General features: G+C 37.7%; 4 protein-coding genes and 1 long non-coding RNA gene across 5 annotated transcripts; 2 read left to right on the forward strand and 3 right to left on the reverse strand.

Annotated features, from left to right (window-relative positions):
- Positions 919-3630, reverse strand: LOC109718928. Its single transcript, XM_020245422.1, has 2 exons — positions 3350-3630; positions 919-2562 (listed from the first exon to the last, which is right to left on the reverse strand). Exons 1-2 carry the CDS (start codon positions 3579-3581, stop codon positions 2417-2419), a joined length of 378 nt encoding a protein of 125 aa, XP_020101011.1. The 5' UTR covers positions 3582-3630; the 3' UTR covers positions 919-2416.
- LOC109718929 lies at positions 3965-4737 on the reverse strand. The gene is made up of 2 exons (XR_002218560.1): positions 4684-4737; positions 3965-4357 (listed from the first exon to the last, which is right to left on the reverse strand). It is a non-coding gene; the product is annotated as an uncharacterized LOC109718929 (long non-coding RNA).
- On the reverse strand, positions 8044-11339 carry LOC109718396 (EIN3-binding F-box protein 1-like). The gene is made up of 3 exons (XM_020244626.1): positions 11100-11339; positions 10045-10497; positions 8044-9803 (listed from the first exon to the last, which is right to left on the reverse strand). The coding sequence occupies exons 1-3, from the start codon at positions 11119-11121 to the stop codon at positions 8374-8376; spliced, it is 1905 nt and encodes a 634-aa protein (XP_020100215.1). The 5' UTR covers positions 11122-11339; the 3' UTR covers positions 8044-8373.
- On the forward strand, positions 16229-17091 carry LOC109718825. Its single transcript, XM_020245245.1, has one exon. It carries the CDS (start codon positions 16232-16234, stop codon positions 16826-16828), a length of 597 nt encoding a protein of 198 aa, XP_020100834.1. The 5' UTR covers positions 16229-16231; the 3' UTR covers positions 16829-17091.
- On the forward strand, positions 18370-22414 carry LOC109718434 (polygalacturonase-like). Its single transcript, XM_020244678.1, has 9 exons — positions 18370-18381; positions 18623-18742; positions 19871-20002; positions 20285-20378; positions 20849-21016; positions 21265-21346; positions 21596-21704; positions 21807-21920; positions 22045-22414. Exons 1-9 carry the CDS (start codon positions 18370-18372, stop codon positions 22270-22272), a joined length of 1059 nt encoding a protein of 352 aa, XP_020100267.1. The 3' UTR covers positions 22273-22414.

The raw sequence follows: 22481 nt of genomic DNA on the forward strand, positions 1-22481 counted from the left end.
ATATAGGATAATGAAATGAAGGGTTTCTTTTTTTGCTAAAGAAGCAGTTATTTACTTAGAAGTAGTAGTTCAGACAAAATATATACAGCAAAATAAGCCTCACAACGCTAGCAAATATAAGGCACCAATCACAATATTGGAGTAAAGATAAGAAAGGTCTTATCCCCCCAAATCAAGAAGGGATTTGGATTTGTAATTCTAAGGATAACAATTTCCACTTCATGCATCTTAAATTTGCCTAACATTCTAAATAACATATTTCTTCAAGTTATTGTCCCTTTCTTTAATTTCTGCTTTTCATAATTTCCAAGGGATCATCTCTGTCTTGATGACGAGTTGTCTAAAATGATGATGAAGAAGTCGCATTCGATATAAGACTATCAATGTGAATAGCAGCAAAGTCCTTACAACTATGCCAAACTAAGTCCAAAACAGAATATTTAAGATCTCTGCTATGATGAATCAAAATCAAACCTCACAAGGCGTAAACACTACGCACTGTTTATTACCGGTTGAAAGTGTTATTGGACAAAGTTTTCTTGTTCTAGACAAGGACCACTAGCAATGACCAGAAAAGGTGGATATAAAAATTTAAATAAAACATAAATATTTAGGCAAAATATATTACCTTTCAATCCCTTCAACTTTTGGCGCTAAGATTTAAGCACCCATCTGAAGGGAGAGAAAAGAGAGAGGTTTTCATCCTGTAAAAATCAAATGCAAGAATATTACATTTCATATGTCACAAAAAATAATTTTCTTTTTGCAAACAATTTTCTTGAAACCATTTCTTCTTTTTAGAGAGTGAAAACATTTCTACTTCTTATTGGGTTGCAATTGTTCCAGTATCAGAACATAGAGAAATATAGGAGAAACACATACTCCATACTAGTAACACAAAACAAACGAAGGAGCATGTATTAAAAGTTAAGAAGCATTAATATGAAGAAAGAGACAAGTATGTCCATGTCCAACTAGTATTAATATCAATTCCTTTAAAAGAGATGAAAAGAGAGATGCATGCATGGTTCCATCAGCTAATATTCCCTGACATCTGCTCCGCTTAATCTTTCACAACCATCCGAACAAAACTTGTGACGGAGGAATCCAGTAGGCGGGAGGCGTGATCCAACGAAACGCCAGCCTAGAAAAAAAAATTGAGGAAAATTCAAATGCAGCAAACAGTTAAAAGAAGTGAACCTCCACACCAAAGCAATGTGGTTCAATGTACCAGCTCTTCCCAATGATCAACAAAACATGCTCCTTTAATATCACTGATCGACAAGGTACGGCCAAATTTCCAGAGGGGCCCCCATTCAGGTGTCCTCGATGAAGCTGCTTCTGTGTTCCCTGAAAGAGGATCTTGCATAATCACAAGTGCCAGTAATGTTACTTTGCATCCATGAAATCCAAGTCTTTGTAGAACGAAAGATCGAGCCAGACCTCACCAGTTCATTTGGATCGCACTCGCGAATTGAGTGGGCTATAAAGAGGTACTAATTGGTAACATGATTTCAACATAGAAGGCCAGTGATAGCCCATAGCAAGACTTATCATATCTAAGCATCTTCCTTTCCATAATAAACACCACAGAGACAGAATATAGTGGGGTCCAAGACCGAGAATATATACAGTACTCCATTTCAAGTTTACCCAATCAGTTACTAGAATTGAAGCAGACATATCAAGATGAAAAGTAAACAAGAAAAAGAACTAATGCGGCTAAGTTGCCATTTAGAGAGATCTCGAGCAATCCATTCTCCATTGAATGCTTTGCTGCCACTTCACATGTTTACTGACTACCTGCTGCTATTCTGTGTCATTATGATCTCATTATGATCTCATACTGTTTTGCAACATAAAATGCACACTGCCCGATAATGAAAGCTAACATGTTATAAGAGCCCAGCCCCATAAGAAATGATCAGATAAAATAACACAAACAAAACCATTGTGCATAACAGCATCCCAATCTGAAGTACATACTAAAACTCAAAAGGATAACCTGACCATCTCTATCTTCTTTCATGGGCGCCAAAGTAGATGCATTACAGGCTTCAAAGACCTATCTTGAGGATTGCATCGTAACCACAAATCATCAATACAGGATAAAATATTGATGCCTCATATGATCAATGCACAAGCTGTAAAACACATTAACATTGCCACAAGTGGTATAATGACATACTAAGTAATTAATAAAAATTTATAAATCTAGTATGCAATCGTGGGTGCATGGCAAACCACATTTCGACGATTAAGCCATCCAATCTCCACCACCTGGAAACTATCAAGCAGATGGACAACGATTATTTCAATTAAATTATGTGCGTAACAATGTTCCTTTTTTCCAGAATATCTGCTATTCTTATACATACATAAAGTCGTCTTTGATTTCTTTCGCTAAATTTGCCAGTTACTTTCTAAATCGGAACTTTTTCTTGTTCCTGGGTTTATCTCTCCCATCACATGCACTTGCCCAAAAGAACAATGACATCCAGAAAAGAACAGCAAAGAAAATCCTCACTCTATCCTGGACCCTTGAGATTCTTTCTTGCAAACCTGTCAAAAGGCAAATTGCATCCATAAAAAGGAACAAACACCTTCATTATGCATTGCATTAGAATATGACAGGATAGCACATTAAGATCCAACATTTTCAAATTTGTAAATTAACTCCCATAATAACGAAAACAACGCACCAACAATATGTTAGCTAAATAAGCGAAAGAAGTTCCCCTATACATTTTGTACATTAAGGGCATTACATACTCTAAATAATTTTCTAGAGTATGAAAAATCACCTGATAGGTTGAAACAATTATCCTTAAACTAAGGATTACAGGGACCTTTCCACGAACTAAAATTGAACTCATAAGCTCTACGCATAAAAAGAAAATATCCACTTCATGCTGGTTATCACCAAATAACTTGTTCCAACATTGAAGCTACACCGCATTATCGATGAGAGAAGTTCACAAAATACTCGTCTAAGTGCAAACCAAAATTAGGTTGCAATACAAACCATAACCTGGTCATACTAGAGTACTAACTATAGTTGTATGAATAGTACAATTTAACGATCTTAACATTTAGCATGTTCAGAGAATCTAACATTTAACATTTTGATGGCCCTAACATGTAGCGTAGATCAATAATCTAAACAAAATTCACCTAAATTAGAACCAACTGGATCAAAAGCTAACTTGCATCAGTACGAAATGAGATTACTAAGATCAAAATTTGCGATTATTATCTCAAAATAGGGGGGAAGACCAATTAAATACACAAAAAGGACCAATTGGATCAACTTTTTATTAGGGTTTACGGAAGCGGAAGAGGTACGAACCGGAGAGGTCATCGGAGTCACCGCCGGGAGGTGGCGGAGCGCCGGAGTTTGCGGCCGCGCGCCGCCGCGAGGAGCCACGGGGTAGCGGCGGAGCGCGGCGGAGGAGGAGGCGAGGAGAGGGGAGAGAGAGGGGGCGAAGGGGGAGGTCGGGGACGAAGGGACACGCGGGGGAAAAGTAGATTCGGAAGGGCGAGGCGACGAGAGAGGAGGCGGAGAAGGGAGGAGAAGGCATTGAGGCGGTGGTCGGGGTTCGCAAAGCTTCCACGGCCCTTCCCTTTCTTTGTAGGCCTCCTTTTACACGTGGAATTGGGTTGTTAATGGGCCGGGCTTTATTGGGCCCATGTAGGGGCGCTTTGGGTTCGGATTTGATAGACCAATTTGAGTCTTCTTAAAATTTTGACTATTCGAACAAAAAAAAAAAAAATGTTTTTTAAATTTTAAATTTTTTTTTTAATTTCGGAGTTTTTCATAGTCATGGGTCCCCTCTCCAAATGATTTTTTGTTCCATACTCAAGTCAGATTGAAATTTTTATTTTTATCGTGCCCACAACAGAGATAATAGTAACTAACAAATTTGAAGTTTCTGCGAGCGACACACAAAAACACACATATACATACATAGAGAGATGGTATATATGTATCACTAATTAAACCTCGACAAGTTGAACTACCATGTAGTGATTAATTAATTAATTAATAATATAATATAACATGAGGTAGCCTTTTATTAAGGTTGAAACAGCTTGTTGCCACAGGCACACTTCCAAGCTAGTAAGTAATAATTGGACCCGTCCTCGGCCGCACGTGCGGGACTAACGGCCGTGGGCCCGCGCCCGTGCGGGGAGACGACTAAGGTGGCCGTGCAGGGGCTGCAGCTGGAGCACTTGTTGACGCACCGCGGCGGCCGCGATCCCAACGCCTCCCTCCGGCGCCCGCCTCCCTCCGTCGAACCGTCGACTCCGCCGCCGACGCGGACGCTCCGCTTGGCCCAAACGAGTCCTACTGTTGCTGCATCATCGTGATGAGTGCATATTAGACGTCGAAAAATTTTGCGGCAATTGAGAGTGAAGACTCCACTTTCGATTTTTACGATAGAAAGAAACTGCTGAGAATTTTCACTAACGTCACTTCACATAGCAGAAGAACTACTTATTGAATAAAAAGAATAGGTTCATTGAACTTGGTCAGTGTTCACAAATAAAATCATACTGGGTTTAATTTAATGAACCTGCTCTACTATTAACACTTTCTTTGCTTCGTCACTGTCATCACCCCCACATTACAAACAAGAAGAGAGAGAGAGAGAGAGAGAGAGAGAGAGAGAGCTTAATCACCTGGTGCGGAGGGTAAAAGTGTGGGCAAGAGGAGGAGGAGGAGGAGGGAAGTGGAGAGGGAAATAGAAAAAATGGAGAAAGAGATTAGGGTTAGGGGGAGGATGATGGAGAGAGAGAGTTTCTTGATTGCAATCCTCATTCCAGGTTTGCTGAGATTGTTTGGGCTTTTTTTTGGGAGAGGAGTGGGGAGAGGGAGAGGGGGTTGAGGGAGAATCGGAACAAGTTGTAGCTAAATTTGGAGAGCGACAATTTAAATGAAATCAACTGTGCATGTAGTACTGGTTTTGGTGGCAAGTGAACGATTTTGTTTTGTTTTTTGTTTTTTTGGTAAAAGTGGGTCGCATGCGGAGGGCGAGGAAATCCACCGTCCAATGGCCAGATGAACGGGATCCGACGCGGGGTCCGCATGCGAGGCGGGTCGCATAACGGATCACTCCGGAAACGGCGGAGGAAAAGTGACAGGTGGGTGAGGGCGTCCGCAGAGGAAGCGACGTGGCGGGGTGGTGTTCGGTGCCGGTCCGTACAACACACGCTCGTTCCGTGTAACGGGATGATGTGAGACTGACATGCGGGCCCACGTTTAGTGGGGCCCGATTTTAGGACTTCCATGGCCGTGATATGTAACTGTGTCAGTGAAAATAAGATCACTGAGCCCAAGTCCCATGTCCCCACTCTGACTACAGGAACAGAGGCACAGGACACAAGCAATGAGAGAGAGAGAGAGAGAGAGAGAGAGAGAGAGAGAGAGAGAGAGAGGGGTTTTGGGAAGTGGAGAAAACCAACTCTATCTGCTGATGACACAGAGAGATAGTAACGCTTCATCTACCTTATATGGTACCTCAAAGAGATCTACCTTAGATGATAACAAGCAAATGAGAGTAACCGACCGTCTCTAGAATAAGGGGTAAAGAACTTGATGATTAATATTCGAGGTCTCAAGTTTGAATCCTAGTTGATTCAAATTTTCAGTTAAATTTATTTTTAAATGAAATAAATAAAACAGATAACATGCTACCTATCTCTCCAAATATATCATTAAAAATAATTCCTTTAAACTCTACTGTTTTAAATTATTAATTAGTATGGAACATGCAACAAATTTAGATATAGTAGTAAGTTGTTTAACTTTCAAATTTATAAATGGAATATAAATCAAATACGTAAATAATTTACAAAACCAAACTGTTGTGTTTAATGCCCAACATTTCAGCTATATTTACGACCGTTTCTAGCGTAAGTGGCAAAAGGACTTGGTGGTTGATATCCGAGACCCAAGTTCGAATCCTAGTTGATTCACATTTCCAGCTAAGATTATTTCTAAATAAAATAAACGAAACGAGTAGCATACTACCTTTCTCTCTCTCTCAAAAAAAAAAAAAAAAAAAACAATTCAGCTATAAATAGCTGTAGCATTTACTCGTTTTATATTTAGCCCGTTTGTTGTAACTATACCCACTGACACACCCAGTTTGCACTTTGCACCACTTAAAAAAAGGTGGGGGAAAGAGAAGACACCTGTTTGATCAGTCCTAGTTCAGATCAAAGGGACAAAATTGACTAAAGAGGCCCCTGGATTTGGTAAGATATTTCACTGTCTCACCGGATTCAATCAGTGAACCATCCCCTGTATTTATTGTTCTCCTTTTCCATGGTAAATGCTTTGGATCTCCCCACAAAAAAACCTCCTTGTACAGTATTAAATGTGCTGATAAATCTCACTAGTGTTTTGAAGTAGATACATAGATAAACCAAAATACTTATGACACCCTAGGCATTCAATAGATAGCTGCTCAACATTTCAGAATAAATGATCTAATTCAACTGTCACATAAAACACATAAGATACTTAGTTTGAAAAGGTGAGTACTTTCGATTGTTTGGTTGGATGATTGATTTTTTCAAAGTTGTCTATTTCTACGAGGAACTCGACATTGCACTTCTCCGGAGTGATGTCGAGTTTCACTCACAAACTCAAAAAATTGCTGGACCTGAAATCAGATTTACCAAACAAGCCCTAACTCAATGCATTACTCTCACTAGAGGATCCATCGAAAATGAAACCAAACTGAGAGCGACATAATTGGTAGTTGGAAACCTTTCACATCAATAAAGGCTCATTTCAAAAACGTGCATAAAGAAATATAAAAAAAGGGCTCAGTAAAAATGCTGATGTTAGTAGTAATCGACACCTCTCTAACTAAAAGCTGATGTTTCCTCTATATATATATAAAAAAAAAAAACACTAAAAGCTGATGTAAGTAAGTGACAGCTTTCCCTCGTATATTATTCTAGCTAGCCTTTCTTTTCATTTCCATATTTTAATATTAATCTTCTATGATACATCCAATCAAGTGAATGGACTATGACAACACAAGACATCAAGGTTGTATTCAAAAGATGTGCATCACAAGGAAAGGGCTGGGGATCTCTATTTCTCTACTTTTTATTATAGTACAACTAAGAGGATAAAGAAACAAAAAAAAGTTGTTCTTAGTGGCTGCAGCCACTTTGTAGAAAGTTTCAGATGTTTGATGAAGCTACAGAAGGGACACAACATACATTAGAAAAATTATTGGGTGATGCGGTGTATTAGTACATTTCATACTTCATATAAATGTGCATAAGTATGTAAAACCATGGCATATGACATCTTAAATTTAAATTTAAATATGTAAAAACTCTAATTCAGATAACACTCACAATTATTGTATCAGCATGAAACAACTCTCATTAAAACATGATGTTTAGAAAATTAGAATCACAAACTAGCCAAATGCCAAAGCCATAAGTACTTGGGCACGAAATTAAATTTTGTTACTCTGGAAAGAAATTATTCCCCCGCATCTAAGTCGTGAAAATTATTTTCATCATTATTTGGTATTCATATAACAACCGTAGTAAACAATAGAAGGACAATTACCTGGAGATAAAAGTTGCTCGCTGCTGCAGACGCTCCACCTAACACATGAGGCCTTAAATTGGTTCAGCTAAGCATGTCCTAAAAATTAAACCTACACTGAGAAAAGACTATTACTCATAAAAAATAAAAAATTAAAAGAAACAAGAAATATGTATAATCTATGACATAAGTATCAACAAAAACGATCTAAATAGTAAAATGGTTCACAACAATTTATTATATCGTATAAATAAGTGTCGCATCAGCATCATTATGAATTTATGTAGTCGAAATTAAGACTTGTAAGGATGAAAATGAAACAAAAATCGAACTCTCTGAATGAAATTGACAGCATAAAATTCATTTTCAAATGACTAGTACTGAGCATGATCTATAGAAATTTTCTCCTTACGCCACATTTGAAAGAAATATTGAAAACCAAGAGTCCTCACAGCAGGTCGTAGAACATCAAATGTCAATAGCCCCATACACAATAGATTGCAAGATTACTAGTTTCCAAGTACCATTTACAACACGAAAAATTAAGTACAAAAATAAAACCGACATAACAATTGGATGTAACTTATAATCGAATCTTATAAATTATTAGTAAGTTGCAAAATTTACATTTATAGGAATGTCCCATATTTTATCCATATATATCGCACTAGACTTGTGAGTTGTGAATGAGAAGGACTAAGAACCAGGGCCAGGCTTCATGTGTAATCACAAAAGCCATGGCCAATCTCTAGGGTAGTAATCAGCTAGCAAGGCCAGATTCAGCAAGCGATTCAATCTCTCGGGTAACAATCAGCTTGCAAGACCAGATTCAGCACACCCAAGGGGTGTGCCATTTTGCACAGGAGCGGAAAACTCTTCTCAGTCACCTGCGAACAACTTCTCAGCGTAAGGACTTTTAGGTGGAGGTGCCTGGCAGATGCCAGAACCGCAATGCCAATATCGCTGATCTGGCACCTTGACATATCAAGCTCTTTGAGACGAGAGCAACTCACTGAGATCGCCACGAGGCTCTTGTCGGTAAGCTTCTTACAGCCATCAAGATTTAGTAGTTTGAGAGTTCTTCCATGCGCCTTGACCAGGGCCTCAATGGCTGCATCGGTCAGGTCAACACAATAAGAAAGATTGACCTTCACCAACCGGTCTCCGGAACCTTCGATGAAAGGAAGAAGCCCATTGTCAGTCAAACCAACAAGCCCACTCAGGTCGATATGCTCCAACTTTGGGCAGATGTTTGCCACAAGAGCTAAGCTATCACTAGTGAGATCAGGACATGCGTGAATAGTCAAGGATGTAAGATGGGTGCAGGAGGGGTGTAGCGAAGGATCAAAGTCCTTAATCTCCGAACATTTAGCCGAGGCTAGTGATTGGTAGTTTGTATTGGTATCAAGAGAAGAAAGAGAAACACTGTTGAGAGTGATCCTGCTGCACCCTTCTAGTTGCAGGCTTTCAAGTGTTCTAGAAGTTTCAGTTACAGCTCTCAGTCCAGAATCTGACAGGTGGAAAGATCTGTGGAAGGGCAAATGTTTCAAACTTGGACAACACTTTCCGATGGATTCAAGGGCCAGATCAGTGACGCCGGAGCATGAGGTGACTGTTATGCTATTGAGATTTTGCAGGCTTAGAGACTTAGCTGTGATGCGGATTTCGCTCTTGCTCACATTCTGGAGACCACTTAGGGTAAGGTCACTAACACCCTTCCCATGCCGCCCAACAAAAGCACAAGAAATGTCACTGATGTTTAAACCCTCAAGCTTGACCTTCTGGAGGGAAGAAGAGGCAGAAGCCATGAGGCTCGAGACTCCTAGATCACCAACTCGTGGGCAGTCCTTGATAATAAGGCAGTTCAACTTTTGACAGCAAAGGCCAATAGCATGCAGGCCTTCATTGTGGATATTTGCACATGACTGTACTTTTAGAGAAGTCAAGTTCCGACACTTCCTCGCAACGGCAATCAAACCCTTCTCTGAGATTAGCGGGCACTGTGTGAGGTCAAGCTTTTCCAGGATGGGACATCCACCAGCAATTTCAGATAGGCTAATGTCAGTGACTAAAGGAACATTCCACATTGACAGAATGCGAAGGGAAGGGCAAGCATGAGCTACGGCAGAAAGCCCACGGTCAGTGATACCACAAGTTGGATTGCCATAGCTATTGCTCCCTCGGATCAAAAGGTCACCAAGCCCTCCACGACTACTATTACCTGTTTGATATAAAATATTAACAACATATAATACGAGAGCAAGAGAATTGAGTTCAAATCCCACTAGGTCCATCCACTGTTTAATTAAAAGAACCGCCTTCCATGATGTAGTTGAAAAATAGGGACCAAAAAAGAAAAAATAGAGCCGAGACAGAGAGGGAAACTGCTTAATAAAAAATTAAAACAGCGTTCTCTAGCAGCCCAAGTTTTTTGAGGGGAAAATAACAGTCTTCCACATTACCTACAGCTATAGCGGCAAGTTGAATATCGGTAGCCTGCTTGCCTTCCAAGATCCTACTATGAGACTGGTCTACCTCTCCCTCATCATCCTCTTCCTCATCACCGACCCCATCAGCGTTAAGATTTGGTAAAATCTTCCGCTGAACAGCATCGGACGGGCGGATGCCGCTCAGAAGGAAAAGCCATTTTTTGCAAACACAAGCAGATTTGGTCCTCTCCTTACTCCCTGGAAGTCGCCGGAAGATCTCAAAGAGGCACTCGTCGGGAAGATAGTTGACAGTGTCGGACTGATGCTCTTCTTCATTAGCCTTTCTTTCTCTCCTTTCCGAGATTACTGGGGAGGAGGAAATCCTGGGCATCTTGCGAGGTCGGCTGTGGGCATCAAGATCGGAAGGCATAGAAGAGACAAAGTGGAATCCAAAGCAGGGTTTCTCGAGGTTGATATCATCGTCTCCTGAGAAAATTGCAGGGGAACTAATTGATAAAACCGAGTTTGGTATTGTTGTCATTTTTTTGTTTCTCGAAAAACACAAATTCCACCCAACAGAGCCTGCGGGCAGATGTCTACTGGTTTTACTTGGCAACAAAAATTTTGAACTTGGTAGTAACTTTTTTTTTTCGCATTTTTATTATTACAAAGAAGATGCTGTTCAGCATCAAGCTGGGTGCATTGGCAAGCTACTCAGTAATAACACGAACAAAGAAGTCCATTTGCCGGTGCATCTAATCATTTAAAATTTGCATTTAAAACATTATAAAAAGAGCAAACAAGGCAGGAAATTCTAGATGGTTGATTCAAAAATGCAAAATTGAAACACGGAACCGTGTAATCTACGCCAATATGATATGATCTCCTAAAAGCTTAATACGTACATGTATATAGCCTAGAAAACCTAATATATGTCACTGAATATCTACAAAAGAGGGGAAAAAACGAAATTTTCCAAATTTGAAACCCTAAGACTCCCAATTAAGCCAAAAACAGAGAGGAATAACAGCAATTAGGACATCGCTCGATCAATAAATTCCGAAGAGACATGAAATTGAAGCGACTACCTTCGTAGTTGGCGATGGCCATCAGTGGTGACGAAGGAGACGATTCCGATCGCGATTACTGAATAACAGGAAATCGAAGACGAAGAAGACGAATTCGAGTTCATCTACGGGGGAATCGGGTTTCGCACGGGTAGGAGAGCGCCCCCGATCAGGGGATCGTTCTCAAAACCCTAATCGCGTTTAGGGCTTAAAACGAGCGAGAGAAAGAAAGAGAGAGGGGAGAGAGAGAGAGAGAGAGAGAGAGACTCGACGTTGAGTCTTTGAGCGAGAGACAGGCCGAAGCAACTTAACACGCGTCACGTGATTGGCACGTGCACTTTGTCCACCTGTCCATAAACTTAGCGGGTTTCGGGTTTCGGATTGAATGTTCGAAGCCTCTCCTGAAAAGAAATTATTACGTGGACCAGGTGCACCGTAGACCGCCAGAATTATTTAATGTTTAATGTGTTCAAATTAACATTTTATTTGCATAGCTATGATCTAAGAAAAAAAAAACTCTATGCATAAAAAATTATACTATAGTTTTGAGAACTTATTAACTATGTATTGAACGGTCTAAATTTTTTTTTTTAAGAGATAGATAGCACGCTACCTACTTCGTTTATTTCATTTAGAAATAAACTTAGCTAGAAATGTGAATCAACTAGGATTCGAACTTGGGTCTCGGGTACCAACCACCAAGCCCTTTGCCACTTACTCTAGGGATGGTCGGTACGGTCTAAAAAATTAATAGTATAGAACGAGAGACTATTTGATCCTATGATATAAAGATGTATTGGTAAAATACCTCGCTACACTACAGAGCACATGTAAGTCGTGATCGTGAATGTTTGGGATACACATTGAAACTGGTGAGCTCACCACAGATTGTATAGGACCAAAGTATGTGCTCTCTCACGAGACAGCAAGTTTTCATTGTGATTTTTAGTTCAAAAAATATCGTAGGTTCACGAGCTAATTATTTTTATTGTAACAAACACAGCTTAGATGTTCATAATTTGTGACTTCGTATGTAAATCTTCCGAATATTATAAAATATAAGTAACTAATTAAATTTTAATTTTAAAATTTTTATGATAGCTAGAGTTTTAGGTTATGGTGCACCGGGTGCATGAAAAGAGGAAAACAAAAATATGAAAGGGAAAAAGCAGTAGTTGGCACTTAGCGGTAGTGATGAGCATCTTCCAAATGCAGTCAAAATTTTTAATTTTTTAATTTTTTAATTTTTTTTTTTTTTATGTGGGGTTACTGGTTAGGAATTATTGCAAGTGCGCCCTTTATAAAGGTTTTTTTTTTTTTAAAAAAAAATGGCCCTTAAAACAAAATTTAATTTTGTGACGTGATCGAGTTACAAATTCTTAGTACACATTTTGCTTAATGCAATTAAAATTAAATTTAAATTCTAACTAACCTTGTTCTCATCAAGGAACAAATTTATTCCAGAAAAAATGTGGAATAGCAGTTTCAGTCTTATACCAGCTTATTCTTTAAACTCTGAAACTACTATTCTCAGGTACCAAACATCACGTTTAGAAACGAAGGGGGAAAACAAGGGCTTATTTTCTCCTTGTTTCCGAACCAAATGCTATCTAAAAGTTATAATTTCGATTGAGAATTTAGTACATGTTACCTTGAAAAACTAATTTTTCATCTTTTTCACAAAAATAAAAACTTTAGTTTTCTGTCAAATTTGAAATTTAGTTCTTCAGTAAAACTATTTTTGCTCGAAGACAAACAGACTATTTGTGAAATTAACCAAGATCACGAACTGTTAATCAAGTCAAACCATTTGTTTGGTTCACCAAAGGGGGAATCGAAATAGACAAGAATAAGAAAAAGAAAATCATAAAATTGCCTCCATCACCGACCGTTCCTAACGCAAGTGGCAAAAAGGTTGGTGGTTGGTGGTTGGTATCCGAGATCTCGAGTTCGAGTCCTAGTTGATTCATATTTTTAGCTAAATTTATTTCTAAATAAAATAAACGAAGCAGGTAGCATGCTACCTATCTCTCAAAAAAAAAAAAAATTGCCTCCATCCAAAACTAAGAAAAAAATTACTAAACTTATTAGAAAAATAAATTATTTAACAAAAGAATATTTTATCATGATTTGATCAATTCTCTCCCATATTTTGGTTGTAATATTTTACCTGTTGACCTCGCTCTTTTCATGATATATATATTTGGTGTATTTCATGCACTCATAAGTTGGACCTTTAATTGGTCGATTTCAAAGAAACCGTAATATTTTTCAGATAAAATATTTTGGTCTGACCTCTATGAGAAGTCTCAGTTGTACTCAGTCTTTGCTCATGATTTGATCAATTAGTGCAATTATTTGAATCTTTCTCACAAATCTGCTCTGTAATTCTAAAATTGGTCCAGCTCTTAAGGATAGGATTTCCAATGCCAAATTAGTCGGGGACAGAACAGTGTACATTGGCGTTGGAGCACCGATGAATGATTTACTGTGAAGTCAACTTATTCAATTCTAAAGGATGTAGGCACGTGGGACGCCCATACGTGCAGAATCTGGTCTTTACGTCTACCTCTTAAAGTGAAAGTGTTCAGTTGGTTTGTACTAAAGAAGAGACCACTGACAGTTGACAATTTTGTAAAGAGGGGATGGACTGGTAACACAAAATGCATGTTGTGTGAACTGGAAGAGAAAATAGTGGACCACCTATTCACTTAGTGTGTGGTCACTAGATTTCTTATGGTGTCGACCCAGGAGATTATCCATATGGGAGATTTGGGATATGAAGTGCATATGATCTGGAATAGATGGACTGGAAGAAAGAGAACCCAACCGACCTCAACTGGGCTTTTAGGACTTATAGCCTGCTGGTGGGTCATTTGGGATTTAAGGAATAAAGCGATTTTCAGGATGATCCAGACTGATCCAATAGTCGGTATACACAAAATTAAGCAGTTGACTGACCTGTGGAAGAAAATTAGGCCGGAAAAGTGACCCAACTGTTAATGTTAGAAGGTGACCCAACTGTAAACGTTGTTTTTTTTTTTTTTTTTCCGCCATCCTTTGAGGCTTATGCTGCCTCACCCATGTAGCTTAATTCACTTTCTAACTGAATAAAGTGGGTAGCATGCTACCTTTCTCTTAAAAAAAAAAAATCTAAAATTGGTCATGTATCATACATTAACATTATTTGTTCACCGTTGCTTTGGCAAGTTAGATAATAGTAATCTATCACTTAGTTCTAGCACCTCGTTTTCTTCCGTAACTTTCTGCTTATCTGAAACGACATGCATTCTTTTTTCCTCCTGCTACTAAATTGATCTCCTTAGTTGTGAAATCAATTTTCAATTACTGAAATAATGCTTGATTTTTCTCCAATTCTGGAATTTAAAATACCTCATTTCTTCAAGTTTTTGATATCTCAAGGTTTTACTTCTTCAGAGTCATCACCAGTTACCATCCACTCCAATTTTGGTCACTTGACTTGGACATCTTCAACTCCTTATGCTCCGCTACGCACAATCCATTCATGATTCATGTAATTTGACATGACCTGACATAAAGTTAGCAAGTTTACCAAAAATTGAATTCTAATAATTAACCTGCACAAAGTTTTATGTAGACACGCACATCTTAGTCACATCTTAAGACTTTTTTTTTTTTTTTTTTTTTTTTTTGCCCATCCGAGGAAGATAGGTTTGCCTATTTACTTCATTTATTTATAACGAAATATAAACTGAGTTATTAGAAGTGGGACAATTGGCTTCAAGAATCATAAACATCCTAAGCAAGAGCAGACTGAAAAAAAAAAAAAAAACCTAGAATGATATAATTACAAGCTAAGATAATTTATGATGTCCATTATTAAAATTCTTTCCATTGCTTAGCTAACACTTTGGCCCTACGAAAACCTGACTGCATTGATCAGATTGACCAGTATATTTCTAATGGGTATCCATTTATGACTCGTCAATTGCAACAATAGATTCATTTGAGACTACTATATATATATAATAATACTATATATATATAGTATATATATATATATATATTAACTATTGGGGCTGCTACATTAATGTTAATCAAACCATATTTTCTTGCTTATTGGTAACAATCTCTTGTGCGTTGACTCAATAAATCTTTTTGGCTCGTACCTGCCACCAACTAACCGTTCACAAAATAAAATTGATGTCCCACTTAGTCGACCCCATGTGGCTATTGTTGACTTTTAATTTAGGCAACCAATCCTCTTAGATTGTCTAAACTTTGTTTGTCTCAGCAAAAGGGACACATATTGTAAACAAAACAATGCAATTAATTATTCGTTTATTCTATTTTTTTGGTGTGTTAAGGTGAAAAATATTGTATGGAGTTCGCGCCCCTCAACTCTATAGGTTATTTTGAAATGGCCCCCTCAATTATACTTTTACTGAACGATTCGACCGTCTTAACTTCTATTTATTTTTTATTTAAGTTGTTCCCGTTAGTTAAGTTAAAATTTTTACCAAATATAATGGCTATGTTAATTATTCGGTAGTCATTAATTAACCGTTCCAATCTCATTCGCTAAAAAAGGACTAAAGCTAATAAATTTGAGAGAAATTATAGATGAATTTAGTATAATGTCTAATTTATTTGACTGAAATTACTAAATGTTAAAAAAAAATAATAATGATTTTATATTATATAATGAGTTCAACCATTTCTTTTGCAAATAAAAGTAAAATAATTGACATATAGTAAATAACAAATTTTTATCACTAGAATAAGTTAATTTTTTTTTTTTAAAGGGACTCCTTTCAAGACGTCCGATAATTGAGGGGGTGTTCATAAATTTTGACCTATATTTTTATTTATTAAAGTCCCTCCAACTTTTTGTGTAAAGCCGGCCCCCTACCCCCATCCCCCCTCCCCTCCCTCCCCCCCCCCCTCATCTGACGTGGCATGTGGACCCCCAACAAAGTAAACGGCGGGCGCGTAGTCTTCTCCAATGAAAACCCATGCCTCACTGGTGTTTACACCGGAGTTGACTTTTCCTCCTACAATAATAAACATTGATCAATTTGGTCGCATTATCTACTCTAATTATATAATTTTAATTGCATATATATAACTTGTTGTTGCTGTTGTTGGTTTACATTGCAACACTTTGTTCCATGGCTTCCTCAAGGTTTGATGCCGTCGAGACCCCGATCTCGATCTCGATCTCGAACTCGAACTCGAACTCGAACTCTCGTCCTCGTCGAATTGAGCTACAAGCCCCGCGGCCTGCGTCGCTGATGCTCCGCGAGGGGTCGCGCACGATCGACAAGCGGAGGAAGCCGGTGATCATATACATGGTCTCGCCGAAGGTGATCCACGCGGAGGCGAGCGAGTTCATGTCGTTGGTTCAGCGCCTGACCGGACCCGACTCCCCCACCTGCAACAACAACAGCAGCTCAGAAACTCCTAAATCCTTCACCGCGCACCGCCACAGCCGCCACCGGAGTACTCAGGGCCGACAGTTTCCGGTCCGCGTCAAGGCGCGAACACTGAACCCTTCTAGAAGTATTGAAGCCTTGGCTCATGATCATCATCAAAGTCGAGTACCGGTTCAACCGATATCTCCGACTCTATTTTTACGTGATTTGTGCTCGCCTTCGATCAGCGGCGGTAGCTCTCTGAACTGGTTGCTGCAAGGGGATGATCTCTTGACTCCGCCTTCGAGTTTGCGCGGTTCGCAAAACTACCTTGATATATTCAGCCAAGAATAGAATTCGATCTCTCGACGCGTGTAGTCGGTGACGAAAACGGTGATTTGCAAGTACTACATGCATGGTTTATCTCAAAATCAAATCCTATGCTCAATATTGAACCTTGTTTTGGTTTTTTTTTTTTTTGTGATTTTTGTAAATAATGAGGAGTTTGTTATTAATTAGGTTCTCATTGGTAATGGTGTGAGGGTTTGTTTGTTTGTATTATATTCAAATATGTATGTGCTGTTGAAAATGACAATGTTTTCATACTTGTTTCTGCATGAGAATGACATCGATGAATTAAGGGATATGGTGCATCTCAGATGAGCCTAAACCATTCGCAAATTTAATTTGTGAAGCACTCTAATTAATATCTTTTTATGAAGATTATCAACCATATTTAGTTAATCCATATGAGTAAAACATATATTATTAGGCACATATATGCATTAGAAATGGAGTTAAAGCGACAAAGAAGTGATAGACCGAGGAAAGGAACTGCGCGTGTTATGTCACTTTTTAGTATAAATAGATAAATTCAATGTTAAATCTAATTAATAACTATTCACTGGTGGAATTTGACTAGATTCATGTAGAAAATTCACTTGTAAGTGCTTATCTCTATACTTATTGTACTACACTGGAAGAAGCAATTGCCTAAAAAATGATCTCCATACATTAGTTGTAATGAATTATACTCGATCCCCACAAAAAAAAAGGGAATGGAGCCATTGATCATCTTTCTTTTTTTTTTTTTTTTTTAAAAAGAATTAATAGTGCCTATTTGATTTAATTTTGGCTTAGGTTGGATTATTACATATTTGTGACTAATCATCTCTCTTTTTTGGTAAAATATTATGCCTACATACTTGCGGCTTAGCCCACGGTACTTTCACTTTTATAAAGGTGGGACATTTGAATTAACGATCGATACTATCAGAAGTGACACTGTTAGGAGTATCAAGGAATCAAATTTCGTACTTGTGGACATACTTCGACACAGCTTTTTTTTTTTATGCGCATTCATTGCATATCATTTTATTGAGGATATATGCACACTCTTTTTAGAACAGATTTAAATCGAGGACTCATAGGCTTAAATGCATTATTATCAAATGAGCAATAATTAATTAATTATCAACAATTACAGTTGGAACAAGCCACAAAAAGGAAAGCATTGTTAGACTATTGGTAATGAAATATGGCATGGGAGGAACTACTAATTAAATAGAACCTTCTATAAGAAATATTTTATCCTAATTTAGTTTGTGACAATAAATATGTTATAAATCTATTTAATTCCCTAGCTTAGGCACAAAATAATCTGCTTCTTTTGGCCCCCCCAAAACAGTTAAAATTTGATAGTTGAGCCTTGAGTGCTTTCTTATAGAGGTGCAAAAAAATATGTTAAGGAGTTATTGAGAGAGCATATATTGTAGAATCTTTTCGCCATATGTGCATGAATTGTTTCTAAGCATTAATTTGAAGACACCTTTAGAAATGTTCCCTAAGGAGATGGATGATACCTTTGTTCTATAAATTTGAAGACACCTTTAGAAATGTTCTCTAAGGTGAGACCCCATCACCATAAATAAAATCAAAAGTACTCAGGCTCCTCCCATTTATTTTTATATCAAGGCAAAGCATGGTATAGCTCTTTTTTTAAAATAAAAAATTTGGGGGTTTGTTCACTAATAGCTTGATTGTAGGATATGGTGCCCTTTTTTTCTTTTCTTTTTTTTTTGGTTCTAACCTATAATTCACTGTGTTTTTTTCCTTTCTTATTTTATTATGGTATTTATATGTATTTAGGCAATCACAACAGTTATTGGGTTGGTGTTTCTATTTGGTGTTCAATTAACATTTGGGGAGCCTATTTACAATGTGATTGACTATGCTGCTAAAGGAGATGGCAAAACTAATGATACAGATGTAACAAAACTCTCTCTCTCTCTCTCTCTCTCTCTCTCTCTCTCTCTCTCTCTCTCTCTCTCTCTCTCCATATTTTTTAATTACATAGATATATTATTAAATATGTTAAAAATATCTATAGCTATATTTATTTATACGACCTTATTTAATCACTTAAATGGTCGTGCTTTTGTTTCTGTTTGTTTCAAATGGTTATGTTTGGAGCAAAATGGATCTTTACGCATTATTTATTTTTCTTACTCTTCATGGTTTAATACAACCTTACAAAAAGCAAAAAATATAGCTCTCATATGAATAAACATACTATTCAGTGTGAGGCTACTATACTTTTAGAAGCACGAAGCCTTCCGTACTTTCACATCGTTTTCGATGTTGCGACTTTCGAATCGTCGATCGGCTCAGTTAAACTTGATCTAGAGTATTTGAAGTATCTAGAAAATAAATTTTATGATTTTTCGATATTATTTGCCTAGTGATCGAAGGGGCTCAAAATCAATAATTTTAAAGGCCGAAGTGAGTCGCTTGCAAGTTTAACGGTGTAGAAATATCCAAATCACGTGAAATTTTGATAGAAAATTTTTTATACTATATAAAACAAAATTAATATCTTTCATTTAAAATTTTAATGTCATATTATCACGTTTTGTAAAATTTTTATTTTCAGCCGTTGATTTTGAGCCCCTTCGTTCACTAGGCAAATAATATCGAAAAATCGCATAATTTATTTTCTAGGTACTTCAAATACTTTAGGTCAAGTTTAACAGAGCCTTCCGTGGTTCCAGAAGTATAGTAGCCTCACTCTTCTATTCAAGAAATCTAAGTTAGTAATAATAATAATAAAAATCTAGCATTTCAAATCCGAACTATAAATCTATGCTATTGAATCAAATCCCCCCAGAATTGCTAAAGTAGCTAATATAATTAATTTGCTTCTAGATATGCAAATACTATTAACTTAATTTCTCTATCATTTGGTTTTCTCTTTTTTGGGTTCCAACTCAAAATTATGTTAATTTATGCTAAAATCATATAGTGCTTCGAAATTAGCATGAACTACTCCACTCCAATTAAAGTTTATTTAAAATTTACGCATGTTTTTTTATTTTTTATTTCTTTTTTATAATGAAGGCATTTTTAAAAACATGGGAAGCAGCATGTGGAGATTGGAGCTACTCAACTCTCCTCATCCCCTCAGGAAAAACTTTTCTCTTGAGTGGAATCACTTTTTCTGGTCCATGCAAAAATAACATTCACGTTCAGGTACATATATACATTATCCATGCACTTTTAATTACAATATTCAAATTTATAATTAAATAATAGGTACATGCAAAATATATAAGCTATAGACAAATTAAGAGATGTAATGGATGCGAGATGACACATGATAAGAAAATACGCCATTTGAATTGCTAAGAAAGTTACTCTACATGTATTGTAAAATCGATCAGATAGAAAATAGACCAGAAATATTATTTAATATAGAGTTATTTGTGTCGAAGCAAATAATTTATATAAGATGATGTATATAAATATGTGCAGCTTAGTGGAAATATTACAGCACCAAATACTTTATGGACAAGGGAAGAGACCAACTTGGTGACATTCATCAACATCAACAACCTCACATTGGATGGTGGGGGCCAAATCGACGGCCAGGGATCTATCTGGTGGGATTGCTATTCCAAACATGTGAGTACCCCCTCTCACTCTCTCATCAACTTGATCAATTTTGAAGGATAGTGTTATTAACAGAGCGTAAACTATTTTAAATTTATTAAATCTGAAACAAAATTCAATCAGAGTGAATCATTGCTCTGTTCACAGAAATTGTCAATCATACAGATAAAGTGGCTCTCTTAATAACAGTATCTACATATTTGAATCCTAATTTAATTGATTTTCCACCTCTATTTTGCACAGACTTGTAGCAACAGGCCTTATGTAAGTCTCTCCTTCCCATACTCATACTTTTCAAGTTACATTTACATAACTTCTATTTTATTACAATGTATATAATATATATATATATATACTGTTAAAAAATTATGTGATTATATATATAGATAGTTGGATTCTTGGTGTGCAATAATCTCTGGATAAAAGGAATAAACCTGAAGAACAGTCCAAGCAAGCATATGACATTTTACGCTTGTAACGGCGTTTTCGTTGACTGGGTCTTCATTACGGCGCCCGGCGACAGCCCCAACACCGACGGCATCCTCGTCGCCGATTCCCATCACGTCCAAATCCAGTGGACCACCATCGGTACCGGTACGTACGCACGAATCATCGTAATCCTTATAATATGCGTACATACCGTATACTTATATATGTACTCCGATGTATTCCTACTCTTGTACATGATTCACCAAAGTCCATAGGAAATCATCATTGTCTTAGGTTTTGAAATCGTTGTGTCCTTTTGCATATTCCACGGTAACGGCTACGACGACGACAATGATGATGATGATGATGATGATGATGATGATGATGATGATGATGGTCATGGGTGTTTGCAGGAGATGATTGCATTGCGATTTTATCCGGTTCGTCGGACGTGAACATCACTGGGATAACATGTGGGCCTGGGCACGGCATCAGGTGTGTCTAAATGTTCTACCATCCTAGTGGATCAGGATCTAATGATCCTCAACCTTTAGATATATTCGCAACATGTGCAGTGCAGATCCCCCAGTTTTTCAGTTAAGAAGGCTCAAGCTAAGCCTTTAACTAGTGTTTCATAGCAGATTGATTGATAAAAAAATAAACCCCGAGTCATAAACTTTGTGAAATTATTCAAGGAAATTGTTGATTAATGATAAATTTGTGCGCGATTAATATAATGAACAGCGTAGGGAGTCTGGGGGGGCGTGGTGAGACAGCCAAGGTAGAGCGAATCCATGTCTCCTACTGCAACATTTTTCAGGCTTTGACTGGTGCAAGAATCAAAACATGGCAGGTAAATTTATGAGCCTCTCTTTCACTATCAATTTTGTACTCTGTATGTGCTTATCATAGCAATAACTAATGTATGTAAGTGCCTTTTATTTTGTGTGTGAAGGGAGGAGCAGGATATGCAAAGGAGATCACTTTTAAGAACATCAACATGTCCTCTGTTCAGACTCCCATCGATATTGACCAGAACTACTGCCCTTCAGGAAATTGCCCCCAAAAGGTAAGCCCCCGATGCATATCGGTGTACACATTCATCACTACTTTAAGATTCATGCGTTGTATGCGATGAACGAATGAGAAGACTATGATTGATAAGGCATAAAACTGAAAACATACATAAATAGCCGGGAGCGGTGGCGATAAGCAATGTGGAATTCATGGACATACACGGGACGTCAGCAGACGAGGTCGCCGTAAAACTCGATTGCAGCGACAGCGTTCCGTGCAGGGAACTCCTTTTCGGCGGCATTTTGCTCACCTGGGAGGGGAAGTCGGCGCCGGCGAAAGCCACCGCCGTCAATGCCTATGGCAAAACTGTTGGGATGGTTACACCCCCAATTTCCCTCAAATAGCAAAGTTGTGGGAATGATTCTTTTTATGTTCTCCCTTTTTATGGTTGAAATTGATTTAGTTTTGATAACTTAGAAAATTTGTCACTCTCTAGGTGAAAAAAAACAAATGAAAGAGGGGAAGAGTAGTTTTAGTGGAAACATAGCCTGCAAATAATTAATTTGGAGTGGCATGAAAATGTACTGTTGATGGTTGTGAATTTACATTCCAG

The sequence above is a fragment of the Ananas comosus genome, linkage group 12, assembly GCF_001540865.1.
Source record: "Ananas comosus cultivar F153 linkage group 12, ASM154086v1, whole genome shotgun sequence".
NCBI classification, from domain to species: Eukaryota; Viridiplantae; Streptophyta; class Magnoliopsida; order Poales; family Bromeliaceae; genus Ananas; species Ananas comosus.